This window comes from Stegostoma tigrinum, chromosome 17 (assembly GCF_030684315.1).
Source record: "Stegostoma tigrinum isolate sSteTig4 chromosome 17, sSteTig4.hap1, whole genome shotgun sequence".
Taxonomy (NCBI): Eukaryota; Metazoa; Chordata; class Chondrichthyes; order Orectolobiformes; family Stegostomatidae; genus Stegostoma; species Stegostoma tigrinum.
Genome location: NC_081370.1, coordinates 16,503,440 through 16,520,205, shown reverse-complemented (window position 1 = coordinate 16,520,205; position 16,766 = coordinate 16,503,440). Strand labels below are relative to the sequence as shown.

The window sequence follows — 16,766 nt, the reverse complement described above, 5'->3', positions numbered from 1 at the left end:
ATGCCATTAAATTCCAAGAACGAGTTGTTAATCGGGAAATCTGTTGAAAGCACAGCTATCACTTCATGGAGCCCTTGGTGAGCAACTTTGTGTTTGACTGGGGGCACTTCGCGAATTCTACAATTTGTGTACTTTGGAACTTCTAACCACTCGAGCTGCTTATTTCCTTTTCATTGCTTCAACTTGTTTGCTTTCCGGTTTTTTCTTTCCCCTTTGAGCTCCCACGTCACTTTAGTAAAAAATAGTTTGTTATTTATTTCCTGGGGGTGTGTAGTCAATGGGAAAATATGAGATACTGACGCCGCTTGTTGCGCATTTACCTGCGTTCCTGCCCCTCCACACTGTCCCCTGCCTTTCCACACTGCCCCCGACCCCACACACAGCTCACTGCCCCCTTACCCCACTCAGATCCTTCCCCCACATGTAGGCCCCTGCACCCACTCACAGCCCCCTGACCCCAACACACAACCCCCGCCCCATGCCCTGCCCCCAAATAGTCCCCTGCCCCCGCTCACAACCTCCTGCCCCCAAACACAGCCCTCTGCCCCCACACACGGCACGGTGCCCCCACTCAGAGCCCCCTGTCCCCAACACGCAACTCCTCGCCCCTGCCCTGCTCCCACATACAGCCCCCGCCCCCTGCCCATGCCCCTCCACACTGCCTCCTGGCCCCACTCTCAGCCCCCTGCCTCCACACACAGCCCCCTGCCCTTCCACACTGCCTCCTTCCTGCCGTTGCACACAGCCTCCAGCCTCCCCCCTCACACAGCCCCCTGCCCCTCCGCACTGCCTCCTGCTCCTGCACACAGCCCGTTGTCCCCCACACACAACTCTCTCCAGACAGCCCCCGACCCCTGCCCCTGGAGACAGCCTCCTGCTGTCTGAGCAGGAACTCAGGATGTTGACCAGGATGACGTGACTGTATTTGTTTCCATGTTTGCTGTTGAGTAACTTTCCGGGGGTGTCGGGGGGTGGAGGGAGGGTAGAGGGATTAAGAGGCGTTTGGGAGGAGGGACAGTCCCAAACCGGGTATAAATAGTTGAGCGCAGCAGCCGAGACGAGAGCAGAAGGCGCCAGACTCCAACGAGATACCCGGGCAGAGCAGGTACAACAGCTGAGAGGAACAGCGCAGGGCACGATACCAGGCAGGACAGGGTAACATACCAGGCAGGACAGGACAGTAGCGCAGGGCGGGAGACCAGGCAGGACAGGGTAATAATACCAAGCAGGGAAGGGCAGTAACTGAGGGCAGCAGAGTGGGTAAAGCGGTGGGACAGGGCGCAGGAGGCGGGCAGTGGCACAGCGTGGCACGGACGGAGAGTAGCAGGGAGCTCGGCGGCATGTACTCCAACAGGTTCGAGGGACCCAGGAGAGGGCGATCCTTCGAGTCTGTGAATTCCGGAATGGACGAGAAGCACCTGAATAATGAGGTTAGTCAAGTTGCTGCGACTGTTTTCGGGGTTTGTTTCTTGTGACCAAATGCTTTGGAAGCTATGGGCCCACTTTGTGGGATCGGGGGCAAAGAGGGCAGGTGATGAACCCCTTCCCCACTAAAAGTACACCACGACTGGCTGATATCCTGGAGCTCCAGCTGGTCAAACTGGTCTTGGAGATCATCGCTATGAGACACTGAAGAAATGCGAGACTTTAGATTGGAGGCTTGGTGTTGTACAGTTTAGTTGCAGGATCTGTCGTGAACCCTCTCTGGGGCATAGTCGGCACAGAAACACTCCCCAACATCCTTCTGCACAACTCGAAGTTTCCTAACAGAAACACGAATTGTATAATTTCTCTGATTACATTAGTATTGTTGCCGAGCTAAAATTGGTCAGAAAGACCTTCCAAATCTGCACCAGTTTGAGATGCTGTGCTCCTGACCCAGTGCTTAGCGGCTCTGCGGGATTTAATGTGTGAAGGATCTGGGTGCAACAGAGATTTGTGTCAATCATTCCCAGGCTCGGACTGCCCGCTTCCTTCGAAGGTCACAGGACACTCCGACACAGCTCAGTTGCTTCATTCAGACGTTGTTGTTTTCTGCTGGCCCCTGCAATAGTTAGCAGTGGTTAGGATAATTTATTATAGAGAGCTGGGAACGGGCAGATGGTGAGCCCGAGGCATTGATGCATTTGTGATGTTTACCAATACTTTGCTCATCCCAAACTCACTCTTAGTTTCTCATCTCCCTGCCCCTAGAGCCGCTCGGAGGTAGGATATTTAATCCAGCATTTACAGCCTTGTTTATTGCGCATTAAGTAAAGCCAGCTATACATAGCTGACCCGTGATCAACCCTTGTCAAATTAAGTAGGATTGTAAGTCAAACCTGTTTGAAAATTTGGAGACTGGTTGTCCTTCAAAGCAACACCGTCCCCACTCCCCCGCACAGGTAAGTGCAGTGTGGAAGAACTGTCTGATCGAGGTGAAAATAGGGCGGAAATAGTCCTGGCCACAGTAAATACAGTTGCGTAAAAATACTGATCCCATTTTGGCTGCGCCATAACCAAGATCATAATGGCATCCACCGTTATTTATGAGCAGGTGTTACAGCAGCTTCAATGTTGCCACAAAAAATTCAGCCGTTTACTGTCGCAGATGCTGTTCCACCTTTCTGCCCAGACGGCATCTTTTTGCCCCAACATTTGGAAATCCATTGAATTCTGTGTATTAGTTTGGCAAATTGGAACTAAACTTCCCAGAGAGAGAAGTCCTGTCTGTTTCAACCTAAGTATTCACAGCCACTCGATGATTATTAACCTCTTGATTCTGAACAGCATAGTCATTTACAAATGCGTAGAGTCATGGAAGTTACAAGTATTGGAGATTTAAAAATGTATTTTTCACAAGCATATTTTTCCTCTGTCCTCTCCCCTACGACCTCCAATCTGTATCTTTGTTGCTGCCTTTTACCTGTCTGGCCCTGACTTGACATTGAATTGGTCCACTCACTTCCTTCTCAATCCTTACACTGTTAATTCTACAATCCTTCAAGCTGGTAATGCAGCCTCTTGGATCTTCAGTTTCCCTGTGATCAAATTGCGCTTTCACAACTTGTGGCTGAAATGAATAAAAATAGGTCCATAATACCATATATAATGACTAATTAACAGATAGCAACTAATTGGCACAAGTGGTTCCCACTTTTGTGCTCCCTCATCCAGAATTTACAGATTATTCACTTACCTATTAATAAACAGATAACTGAAGGCTATCCAGCACTGAAATAGGACAAATCAGATCCAGAGGCATGGATCAATAACTTGACTTGTGAACACACATATTAGGAAATGTGATCTTTCCCCCAATGATTTTACTTTCAACTGAGTTCATATTTCACCATGGCATTTGATTGATTTTGAAGTTAATAGAAAATCTGGAATTAAAAGTCGTAACAATGACGATTATTGACTGTTACAAAAACCCATCAGATTCACTAATAATCTTTAGGGAAGGAAACTGTTGTCCCTACCTCGTCTGACCTACCAGAGATTCTTTAGTGAGGCGCAGCCTTGCAAGTCCTCAACACTGACCCCACACCCCATGAAGTCTCATAGCATCAGGTCAAACAAAAGTGGGCAAGATATCTCCTGCTGATAACTGTGCACCACTTTGTCCTCAGCTGGTGAATCAATACTCTTCAACATTGAACAGCCCTTGGAAGAAACACTGAGCATGATAAGGGTGCAGAATGTGCTCTGGGTGGGAAATGTCACCAAAAATGACTCAACAGTAGGACTACTGGATGTTGCTGCTAGACTGGGTCTGTAGCAAGTGGTGAGAGAATGAACAAGAGGGAAAAACATACTTTACCTCATCCTTACCTATGCTGCAGATGCGTCTGCCCATACAGCAACAGTGAGAGTGATGACCAGACAGTCCCTTGTGGAAACAAAGCCCGGTCCTCACAATGAGAATACTCTCCATCATATTGTGTGGCACTATCATTGTGCTAAATGGGATAGACGACTTAAAACTGGGCATCCATAAGGTGTTGTGGGCCATCAGCAGCAGCAGAATTGTACTCCAACACAATCTGTAAACTCATGGCATGGCATATCCCCCACTTAACCATTATTATCAAGCCAGTGGATCAACCCTTATTCAATGAAGAATGCAGGAAGGCATGCCAGGAGGAGTACCAGTCATATCTAAAAATGAGGTATCAACCGGTGAAGGTACAAATTAGGACAATTTAGGTGTCAAACAGCATAATCAGCAAGTGACAGACAGAGCTAAGAGATCCTAGACCAATAGATCAGGTCTAAGCTCTGCAGTCCTGCCAAATCAAGTCACGAACTTTGAAGTGACAATTAATGCACTGGAGGAGGAGGATCCACAAATATTCCCGTCTGGAATGATGGGAAAGTCCAGCACTTCAGTGTAAAAGATAAGGTGAAAGAATTCATGACAGTTGTCAGCCTGAAGTGCCAAGCGGATGATTCATCTCAGCCTTTCCGAGAGGTTCTGTTCATCACAGTTGCCAGTCTTCAGCCAATCCAATTCATTCTACATGATGAAGAAATGTCAGGAGGCATTGGATACCATGAAGGCTATGGATGCTGACAACATTCCAGCAATAGTACTGATGACATGTGCTCCTGAGCTTTCCACTCCCCTAGCCATGCTGTTCCAGTACAGTTACAACACTGACATTTACCTGACAATGTAGAAGATTTCCCAGGTATGTCATGCCTTTCATGGCATCCACAACTTTGGCCCCTCTACACTTTCTCTCTTGTTGAAGTGCATTAAATCTCCACTTGAAACATCTATTTCTTAAAAATCATCCATTGTTCCCTTACAGTTTTCACATCACTCTTAGGTTGTATTTTACCCTGGCTACATTTTCTCTTGCCATTGAAGTTAGCTGTCGTCCAATTCAGATGTTCTGCTTTAATTTGTTCCTTGCTTTTTTCAATCTCTAACCTAAACTTTAATGTGATGTCCCCTCCCCACTGCCTCAGACCTTTGTTGTGGGAACTTCTTAGGTCCTGAATGATGTTGGCATTGGTGACAATACTGGCAGAATCATTTGAGATTGACAATCAGGAACTATCTGATGACAGTTGTAAAACATGTTATTGTTGAATGGTGAAATAAGATTTTCACTAGTGAGTGGCGAGAATCTCACCACATTGATGAACAGTTTCCCATTCTTCCACTCACAAGGTAGAAACTTGATGATTACAATTCCTGACATGAAGGTCAGTACTAAGTTGGTGACTCCAGCTCAACGCTTGCTCCACTTGTCCTCCGTCAGCCTCCTGTATCTCAAGGTATGTTCCACAGTCAGTGACTGCTATGCTTCTTGTCCACCAGGACCTCCAAATGCCTGTTGGCAAAGTGGGGTGCCAATATCCCGGTGTCAATATCCCTTTGCCTAACATATCTGGGGCAATTGACAGGAATCCTACTGTGGCTCTAAGTGCAGTGGTTAGTACTGAGTGATTAGCACCAGGGATTTGAGTTCAATTACAGCCTTCTGTAACTGTATGTCCGAAGTTTGCATGTTCTCCCTTTATCGACATGGATTTCCTCTGGATGCTCTAGTTTCCTCCCACAGTCCAAAGATGTGCAGATTTGGTAGATTAGCTGTGCTTAAAATTGCCATGTTGTGTCCAAGGATGTGCAAGTTAAGTGGATTAGCCATGTTAAAGGTGTTATGGTGGACAGGGTCTGTGTAGGTCTTCAGAGATATGGTGTAGACTGAATGGGCTGAATAGCCTCTTTCTGTACTATAGGGAATCTATGATCTGCAGAGCACCTGACTGGGTGCGTAGCTGAAATTAAAATGTGCTGTTATTAAATGTTCCAACAATGGTCAGTATTTCAGCTTGTGGCAATTGGAAGAATACAATGAGCAGGGTGGCACTGGGACATGGTGCATCATTAAGGAGGTAAGTTTGGGAAGATAGCATGAGAAATCTTCCCAGAGGCCATGCAGTCAAGCCCTCCCTGAAATGCATAAGAAATGACACTGACAAATATCTAGGAAAATACAGCCCCTAGTCCACTTTGGTCGACTCATTTCCTAGCCTTAGATCCAACAATGTCTTCTTTGCAGCTGGACCAAAAAAAGTACTGGTCAAGGAAGTTCTCCTGAACAATTTCAGAAATTCTACCCCCCACACCCCCACCACCTTTCACTTTATTCTGATGTCAGTATTTCTTTTTTATAATTTGTTCAGAGAATTTGGGCATTACTAGCTAGGTCAGCCTCACATCCCATGAATACATCTTTTAAACAAATTACCCAAAATATTGAATTTCCACATTATCACCATTCTCATATTCTTGCTCAATATTGTGATTGATTTCCATTTTTGTCACAATGTCATAGTTCCATATGTTATTTGTACCTCTAGTTTATCAATCTTACTCACTGCAATTTGTGCATTTACATTCTAAGCTAGTTTTCTACTCTATGTAGTCCTTTGTAATATTATCCTTCCTGTTATAATATTATTTCCATCTCTATCACTATCCAACACTCTCAGTCCTCCACGCACTTTATTCCTCTTTCTATTTTTACACACTGGTGTCTACCACCAGGAAAATTTTGTTTAAACCCTATCTAACCACAATAATGAGCTTCCCTGTGAGGATATTGGACCTGGCACTGTTGATATGCACTCAACCTTGTTAAATAGATACCTCTGACCCCAAGAATCCAATGTCTCCCTTTTGCACTATGGCTTTGAGTAATCCAGAAATTATTACTTTTATGGTCCTTTTCAACTTCCCCCCTAAGATGTTGTCCTTCCTGTCAACAGTCTCCAATGTTGAGTGCTTGTTTGAGAGTGGCACATACCCTGAAGCCATCTGTACTTCCTGAGTTATCTTACCCTTCTGGCTGGCCACTCAGCTTCTATTCTGCATTCTGTCTGTTCGCCCCTCCCACCGTCTCTGTCTTTTCACCCCCCCATCTCCCGCCCTCCCTCCCTGCCTGTGGAGTGGTTACCTGCTGGAAAGAACAGTCCAGCCTCTCTCACACTCTGCACTGACTCCAGTTGTTCTTCAAGCTTGAAAACTCTGGGCTTGAACTTGTGCAGTTGGAGGTACTTTCTTCACACCTGTTCCCCAGGATGCATGAAGTGGCCTTAAGAGTTCATATGGCACAGGAAGTGTAAGCAATATATCTCAGCTCCCCATATATAAGCTAAAAAAACTCTGCTTCCACTTTTAGAATGCTGTTAATACCTTGTTTAAACTATTAATTCTAACTGTTCTTCTCGACCTTACCTGTGCTAATAGTCTCATTATTAATTATTCTATGCTTAGCTACAGCAATATAGGCCACGTGAGCTACCTCGAACATGGAATCCCAGTCTTTTCCTATAGCCTGCAATCTCCTGAGTGATACAGCCCCCAACACAATCCAATCCTTGCTGCTGTTATTCTCTCATCTTTATTGTTGTCCTTTTATATGACAGATCAACAAGTCGAATTTCAGCAAAATTGAAGAGAATAAGGAGAATAAAGAGAATTGCAATGTGTCTCTCGAACGGGGACGAGTTGCTGTGGTCTTCTCACTCAAAAATGAAGTTGGAGGGCTTGCGAAAGCACTGAAACTCTTCCAGGTAACACAATGTCACACATTTGGTGCAAACTCAAAGAAAAAGTGTCTCTCTCTCTCTCTCTCTCTCTCTCTCTCTCTCTGTGCCCCCTCTCTGTCACTATCACTCATTCATGTTCACACTAAACAAACATACCCTACAAACATTTCCAAGACTTTAATCCCTGTAAATATCTGATTTGTGTCACTGTAACTCCCACTTTCTGGTCTTGAATAGATTCCAAGTCCATATTATCATACAATCTTCAGTCTGGGGATCTAGCATCCAGGAGCAACTCATATACTCAAAAGGAGACACATTCCTTAGCTGTCTATGGATTGTTATTAATACCAAACAGCATCCCGATGTCTCATGTTTGTCTTCTTCATTTTCTACAATTCTGAATTTTGAAGGAGTATATTTTCCTTGTTTTAGGATTAGAGATTATAGCACTTTGCATGATAGAGTCTTTTGGAGGTTTGAGCGATGTGGACTATTATGTGATGATTGAAAACATTAGATGAGAAGTCTGAGACCCATTATATGGCCAATATTGTCTTGCTTCTTTAAGCCTGCCTTCAAAGTTTGGATTACTCTTTCCATCCGACCATTGGACAATGGATGGCCTGGAGCTATCTTTACATGCTGAATGCCTATTCACCTTTAGGAAATACTCAAATTCGCTGCTGGTAAATGATGGCCAGTTGCCTGTGAGCAACACTTCTGACAGTCTGTATATTGTAAAAGATGCTTGCAGTTTTTCTATTTTTGTCCCGTGTTTGATGAATGAGCTCTATGCACATCCAACCACTTTGAGTGGGTGTCCGTAATGAATAAGAACATTGAACACAGGAAAGGGCTGGCATAGTCAACATCGAACTGAGTTCAGGGTTTACCTGGCCATTCCCATAAGTTTGGGGGAGCTGCTGCTAATAATTTTTGTTGGCATTCTGGGCACTGCCCCACCAACATAGCTATATTTGTATGCAATCCAGGCTGGTCAGACATAATTTATGTGGCAGCGACCTTTGCTCAGGCCAATCAGTCTTGCTTCCCATAATAAAATACTGTCCTCTGCTGTGATCTGATTTCAGTGGGTCCAGAAAAGTTTCAATTCTAGTTGTGATGGTCCTTTTGGTTCCCCCATGAATATCAACTTTTTTAGTTTTGGCAGGACCAGATTGTTTGCATCCACAATCTGATGCCAGCAGTGATTGGAAGGGTGTCCAGTAAGGTTAAAACCATTACAGACTCTTTCAGTGGCAGCACCACCAGTGATATATCTGCCAGTGTGAGGCAGGTCGATGCATCGACATTTGCTACTTGGTCTCCCAGACAGTGTTCCAACTTGTAATTGTACACACTTAGAATGAGAGTCCACTGCTGGATTTGACCTGAAGCAATGGGTACATAGCCTTGTCCTCTTTGAGTAGCTCTAGCATGGGTGTGTGGTCTGATACTGTTACAAATTTATGTACAAAAAGGTATTGGTGGAATGTTCTCACACCAAAGATGACCACCACTATCTGGACGTATTTGCACTCTGCATCAGCCAAAGTCTGGGAAGTATAGTCTATTGGGCGTTCCTCTCCACAAGCCTTTAGACAATGATATCTGCTTCTTCACTTCCCTAAAGGCTATGTCTTGGCTATAAGACTATTTCCAAGGCTGACCCTTTTTCCATGGCAGGGGTAAGGGGACTAGGATGGAGGTCAGGTTACGTACGAATTTTCCGTAATAATCCATCATTCCAAGGAAAGACCTAAACCCTGGTGCAGATGTGGGAGCCAGGGAACTGGTAATCACCCTCACTTTATCTTCCAATGGGTGTAGCCCAGTCTTGTCAACTCTGTAGTCCAAGTAGGTCATTTGGAGTGCCTGGAACACATGTTCTTCCCTTCTAAATCATACGCCCAGCTTAGGGAAATGTCTAAGGACTATGTCCAAGTTCTCTAAGGGCTCTTTGTTGGTCTTCCCTGTTATTGGCATGTCATCCAGATAAATGATGATCCGGGTTAGACCTTGTAAAATGTTCTCCATCTTCTGCTGAAAAACGGCACAGGCTGATGATACCCCAATTTCTTAGATTGGTACAATAATTAATACCTTGATGAGTAGTAATTGTTGCATACTTCTGGGATTCCTTATCAAACTGCAATTGCAGGTATGCATGGTTCATGTCCAGCTCCATGAAGGACAGCCATCCCTACCAGCTTTGCATATAAATCCTCAATGCGAGGGATTGGGTACGTATTCAGCTGCAAAAAGTGGTTTACCATTTGCTTAAAAACCCCACAAAGGCAAACTGACCAATCGGCATGACTGGTGCTGCTCATTTCCACAAACTGTACAGGTTTGATGATTCCTTTACTTTCCAGCCTCCTGATTTCTGCCTCAACTTTTGCCAGTAGGGCAAATGGTACTGTCCGGGCCTTGCAGAATCATGGAATTGCTTCCTGGTCAACATGCGAGGTGGCCTTTTCTCCTTTGATAGTCCCTAGATGTTCCTGAAAGATGTTTGGACATTTAATTAGAACTTCACTTTGGGCAGCCATTTTCTAAATTGAAAATTATTGAACTAATCAAGGTGGATCATTCTCAACCAATTTCAACCCCATCAAGCTTGGGCCAGAGGCTATTATTAAAATCAATGGTAACTGAGCTAGTTGCTTCTTGTATGAGGCCGGAACCAAAGTTGTACCTTTAATCTGTTGGGGTTCCCCGTTATAGCCAAGGTCTTACACAAACTTAAGGGTTGGACTCCAGAGCAAATTTTAGTAAAGACTGGTTCTTCAATCACTGATGCAGCTGTGGCAGTATTAACCTCCATTAGAACTGAGTGACAGTTTAACCAGGCATTTATTTTGATTGGTTCCAATTTGGATGTAGCTAAGCAATTTAACTGTTCCAAACCAGATGCAGGTATTCTTTCCAGGTTGTGCACTCTCCTGGATACCTCAGTCAGCCTGGTGAGGGTGTTCACTTCTATTGGAATACCCTATAACTCATATGCCCCACTTGCAGCATTTTTCTAATGAAAAACCAATTGCAATGTCTGCTTGAAGTCTAGCTGGCCTTCAGCAATTGGTGCTTTTTCATAGTTACATCATTAATCGCACATCGGAAATGGTCTCTCAGCATCTCTTGAAGGGTTAAACCAAAGTCACATGCCTCTGCTAGTCATCTTAACCTCCTCAAAAATCCCAACACAGATTTCCCCTGGTTCTAGAATTGCCAGGTAAAACCAATAGCATCTCAGAATTAGAGGAGGCTTGGGGTTATAATATTCCTTAAGTAAATCCATCAACTCTTAAAAGCTTTTTGTATCTGGTGCTCTGGAAATGTCAAAATGGTAATAACCGAAAAAGCTGCAGGTCCACAAGCTGCCAGGAGAATTACTCATTGCTTTTCGTCTGCCCCATGTCGTTTGCTACCACAAATAATACATTCTGTCCTCATACTGGGCCCAGTATTCGCCAGCAGGATCGAAAGAGTCACGTTACTCAAATAATGGCATGATGCCAGAAATGCTAACCCCCAACTCAAAGATGACTGCTGCAAGTGGGTTTCTTCAGGAGCATTCTTTTTTCTCCCTTTGCCACTGAAATAACTCCACAGAGACTAGTATCCGGTCACCAAGTCACCCTTTATTCTCATGTGCTCCCAGCTCTGAGTGAACAGAAACTCCTGTTCTTATCTATCAGCAAGGGCTCACTGGTTAGGGGTGTTAATCTGGTCCAATCAGGGAATTCATATTTTATGAGGTCCACTAACTGAACTCGTTATAATTTTTTTTAAACAACGGAATTAATTGAGTAAATTACACACTAAGTAACCTAAGTTATTGATTTGTCACCTGTAAAGTCTGGATGAGTCATGAAAGGACTGTCTGTTTAAACCAGATTAATTAGTAGATGTGTGAAATCTCCAGCACTCTTGCTAAATCTCCTCTGTATTAGTCATTTACCTAATCTTCCTACTTAATTCTCCCTGAACAAAATTGCATGGGTTTATCTTGATTGCTCTTTAGATTGATTTGAGAGTGCTTAGTGAACAATTAACAAATAGCACAAACAATGTACTAATGAAATTGAGAATATAAATTATTGGAGCCATGCAGCAGGTCAGGCAGCATCTCTGGAGAAAGCAATCCAGTTCTGATGAAGGACTATCAATCTGAAATGTAAAATGAGTTTATCTCCATTGCCCAAACCTGCTGAGTATTTACAGTTTTGAAAAGCTTTCGATTAAGAAATAGTGCTTTTGCTGCTAAGTATACAAAAGTTATTTAAGAACAGGGCAAGATTTTGCAAAACTGAAGTAGAAAAATCTCACCCTGGTTTAGTTCGGTCAATGTAGTCATTTAGGGCTTGCAACCCAGTGCAGTTTCAATATCAGATCTTTGAATGGATTTAATCTCAGTAGTTACCTGCAACACTGACTGAACTCTATTTCTGCTGAACTGCTCTGTATGTATCTTGTCTGCTCGGGACAGTCTTTGGTCAGTTGTCCCAGTTTGAGAGCCATATTTGTGACCCAGATAGATCCCATCCCCAAACCAAACCTTTGCAGTGGGGTGTGTTAGGCAAGCACCATATTTGTGTTTGCTTGTAATCACAAGTGTTTTCTTTAATTGAACTTTAGCAGCCTCGAAATTGTTTCATGAAGTATTTCACAGTTAATGTTAACAAAGCACATTATATTTGCAGGTACATTGTAGGACAGAGAAAGGGGAGAAATGTTGTTGAAGCTTTTAGTCTCACACTGAACAGAAATAATGATGCTCAATTTCCAATGATCCAAATAGTTTTTACTACAGGCAAAAGGTTTTCAAGTCAACTCTGGCTGAGGCATTACTTTGTAGAAAGTAATGGACAACACTAGGCTCCCAGCTCCGGGATGATTGAAGAAGATGTGAGGCTTGAACATCCTACTTTTGTTTTCAGAGGCTGGTCCCTGCATTATCAAAGTACATCACTTCTCGCAATTGTAAATGAGCAACGTTACTAGCTCATTATGATCACAAATTGGTTGTTAGTAAAACACACTCTGGATTGTTCATCGCGTGTTGCCTAATCACAGAATTGCATCTAACAGTTGTTTGGTTTTAGATTTTGCATGTTGAGGCTAGTTGAGTATAGTATCTACTTTTGCTCATGTTTGAGATAAAAAGAAAGCATTCTAAACAATTAAAGTTACATTGCATATTTTCAGTAATCTGCATTGGAACCTCATAACTTTATGTATTGTCTGTATTCACTCTCCAGGAAAAACACGTGAACCTAGTTCACATTGAGTCTCGAAAGTCTAAACGAAGGAGTTCTGAGTTTGAGATTTTCTTGGACTGTGACAGTAACAGAGAACAACTCAATGAAATCATCCAAATTTTGAAAAGTCATGTAAATGTGGTAACCCTGAACCCACCTGACAACTCCTATGCACAAAGTGGTGGTAAGAAACATGTCAATGCATCACTGTCAGAGTGTGATGCTGAAATAGTGTCTGCTTTGCAATGGGCCTGTTATACTAAGATGCATCATTGGTAATGAGTATAGCTGCATGTATGTCATTGCACTGATGGTATGTCAGTGCATGATAGCTTGAGTGTTAGTATGTTATTTGTTGCTGCAGCTGTATAACTGTTGTTATGTCAATGGGTGTGCCAATTTGTGATAATGCATCTAGTGCATTTGTTTTGTTGTCTAATTATTACTAAACATGTTGGTTGAACTGTTTATGCAATGAAGTAGATTAGATGATTAGATTTCCTACAGTGTGTGAACAGGCCATTCAGCCCAACAAGTCCACACTGCCCCTTGGAGCATCCCACCATAACCCACACACCCACTATGGGCAATTTAGCATGGCCAATCCACTGGCCTGTGGGAGGAAACCGGAGCACCCAGAGGAAGCCCATGCAGTCATGGGGAGAATGTGCAAACTCCACACAGACAGTTGCCCAAGGCTGGAATCGAACCCGGGTCCCTGGCACTGTGAGGCTGCAGTGCTAACCACTGAGCTACTGTGCCGCCCTGAGTATTTCAGTAATTAATCCAGTCATAAACTCTGAATAAATTAATCCCACATCCTAGATAGAAATCCATGAATAAAACTTTGTAGTTTGAGAATATTAATACATTAAAATAGTTGAAATCATTATTTTGTTTATCACACAGATGTACAAATTTATTCCCTTAATGTTGATGGTACGTACAATCAGGCAATCCATTTTTATTCTGAAATATTATCTGTTTGTCAAAATAAATGCCACAAAGTTTATTGGAAAAATTAATGAGTACAGGAAGTGATCATACAAGGCATTCTGGAGCCTAAAATATATTATCAGAAATCATGAAATAATATAAACTAAGAAATAGTTGCATGTAGTCAATTTTATAATAGGTACAACAATAGGGAAACCATATTAAAAAGCACAATGATTGTTGGTGTACCTCAGTCTTCTCATTTTATGAATTTAATTCACGATTTGTTTTTGTAATTATAACTTGTAAAATGTCTGAATAGAAATTATAAATTGAATAATGTCACATACGAATAGAAATTGTAAACAGAATAGACATTTTCTAATGTAGCTGTATGTATAAAAATAAGTGATGCATATCCTGAGACACATGCAGACAAAAATTGTAAGTCTTGTAGGGAAATAGATGAGGATAATATAGGCTTCGCATACAAAATATATTTAAAAGGACACAAGTAAATGTTTAAATAAGCATTATAAATATGATGAGGAAATCTATGAATAGAGAGTATAATTGTTACAAAGTAAATGTACCAATAGAATTGATAACCAATAGGGGAATTATAAACAAAGTGGCTAACTATTGCAGGAAGATAAGAGATTCAATTACATTAAGGAGGAAAGTGTGAATAAGAATGACAAATAATGTTGGTAATTTTGTAGATAAAAATAATAAAAAGCACATTACAAGAATCTGCATTCAAAAAATTACTATTCATGATTATATGATTGACTCAATAATTGAACATGTAAGTAAAATATTAAAGAGGAATGTGTAAATCAATATGATAAATAATGAATCATATATAAATAGAATTATAAATAGTCCAGAAACAATGAGGGTTGTAAATATATTAAATGTATGAATCATTACGTAGCTACATAAAATAATTACATATATTAATTAACATTTTAAATTAAAAAACAAATAGGTATTGAAATTATTAACAACATAACATTTCGATATTATTGCATTAATATAAATTGAAACTACAATAAATAAATAATTTGAAATTCTAAGTACAGGAAATCATACAAATAAAATCGATTTATATCTTGCAGGAGATTTCTGAGTTATGAACATTGCAGCACAACTGGGTGTAGTTTTATTTCACACACTGTGGAACTGTGAAAGACAGATATATGTAGGTAGACAGAAAGAAACATCCATTTCCTTAAAGTCTTATGATTGCAGAATACCCCAGGGCTCTTCACGACTAGTGAATTACTTTGAATTGTAAATGGCATAATATATGGAAACTTCACAGGCAGCTTCCACTGTGACGGGTCTAACAAAATGACCCAATACATTTAAATCCGGTAAACATGGAAACAAAACCCAATCATACTTGAAAATATTACAAGTCACAGTATTATAAGATGTATAATAGAGGAAAATATTAACATTTTTGATATTGCAGGATAATGTATTCATTTATGTAATTTTCACATGGTAATATACAAATAGAAATGACTCACTTGATGGATAAGTATACTTACGTAATCATAAATATTTCGGGACTATAGTATAGATAATTAATCTTGGTGTATACATGGAAAATATATAATGTAATATGTTGAAATATTAAAAAGAAATAGTACATGGCAATTTTTTGGATATAGACTGGAAATATTAGGAGATATAGCAATCTATATTTTGTTGAAAGCTGTGTATAAGATAAATATTACAGTAAAATAGCCAAATAAAATGATATATCTCTAGTAAACATATCAATAGCAAACAGACTCATACAGTCACATAGCACAGAAACAGACCTTTCAGTCCAAGATAATGAAATGTGAGGCTGGATGAAACAGCAGGCCCAGCAGCATCTCGGTCCAACTCATCCATGCCGACCAAGATGGCTCATGCGTTTGCCTTATATCCCTCTAAATCTTTCCTGTTCCTTTATCTATGCAAATGTATTTTAAATGTTGTAACTGTACCTGTATGTACCACTTCTTCTGGTAGTGCATTGCACATACAAACCACCCTCTGAGTGAAAACGTTGCCCCTCAGGTCCATAAAAATTCTAAATGTTGCAGGAAATTTGAATGAAAGATCAATCTACATCAGCGAGAAAGCTTGGTAATTTTAGATCATGGTTTTAATAGGAATTATGAATATTGCATTTTAAAACATAAATATCATTCAATACAATACAACTAGAAATTAAATGTTTCAATTCTGAGTATTAACATTAGCAGGTGGAAAAATAATAATAATGACAATAATAACAGAAAATAGTTTAAAGAACCTGCAGTTCTACAAAACATTTTGGTATCTTAAAATATTCAAAAGTGCATTGACCTTCAACATCAGTGCTAAACAATAGAGTCAAGAGTCAAAGACAAAAGCCAATGAGGCTTTTGGTTGTGGGATGGGGTATACTGAAGTGGGAGAGTTTACAAAGATAATTCTGATATACTGGGTGAGATAGTTCAATGCTGCTTCACCGAGACTATGGAGGAGTAAACAAGATGGTTAGGAGAGTTGGAAGCAAACTTAGATGTATAGCTAGTGGAGTCTGCAGAGATTGGCGCTCTGAGATTGTGAAGGATTTAAAAGTGAAGAAATGCTTCCTAAGTCAAGGCACTGGGCATGGCAACTGGTACATGGATAAAGGTTATACCTAAATTGGCAATGTGCTGATATATTTCCTGAAAAATTATAACTGATAGTATCTAAATATGGGAATAGGTCTGAATAAGCCATAATCTTTAGCTTTAGCCATAGCTTTAATCAGGTGCCTATCTCTATGTAAATATGGAATGCGAACCATCAATGCCTGTCTTTTATACAAGAATGGAATATCACACTGCTGCCTACACTTGTCTCTGTTCAAATATAAATATTGTTTGTTTTAATCTTTGTGTCTGTCTATATGAATATCGAATATTACCCCTCAGTAATATCTGTGCCAATTGCAATATCTCATTAGATTATTCAATA

The 16,766-nt window shown here is 41.2% G+C and overlaps 1 protein-coding gene across 2 annotated transcripts in view; it reads left to right on the top strand.

The window, feature by feature from the left end:
• The first annotated feature begins 1,052 nt into the window (after positions 1–1,052).
• Positions 1,053–16,766, top strand: part of LOC125459413 (tryptophan 5-hydroxylase 1) — a 28,821-nt gene continuing 13,107 nt past the window's right edge. The window contains exons 1-4 of one of the 2 annotated variants that reach the window (XM_048545837.2): positions 1,053–1,430; positions 7,429–7,575; positions 12,819–13,002; positions 13,728–13,757. In XM_048545837.2, the coding sequence (XP_048401794.1) occupies positions 1,341–1,430; positions 7,429–7,575; positions 12,819–13,002; positions 13,728–13,757 (451 nt within the window). In that variant the 5' untranslated portion in view covers positions 1,053–1,340. The remainder of the gene's footprint in view (positions 1,431–7,428; positions 7,576–12,818; positions 13,003–13,727; positions 13,758–16,766) is intronic. The other variant, XM_048545838.2, reaches the window with a different exon arrangement.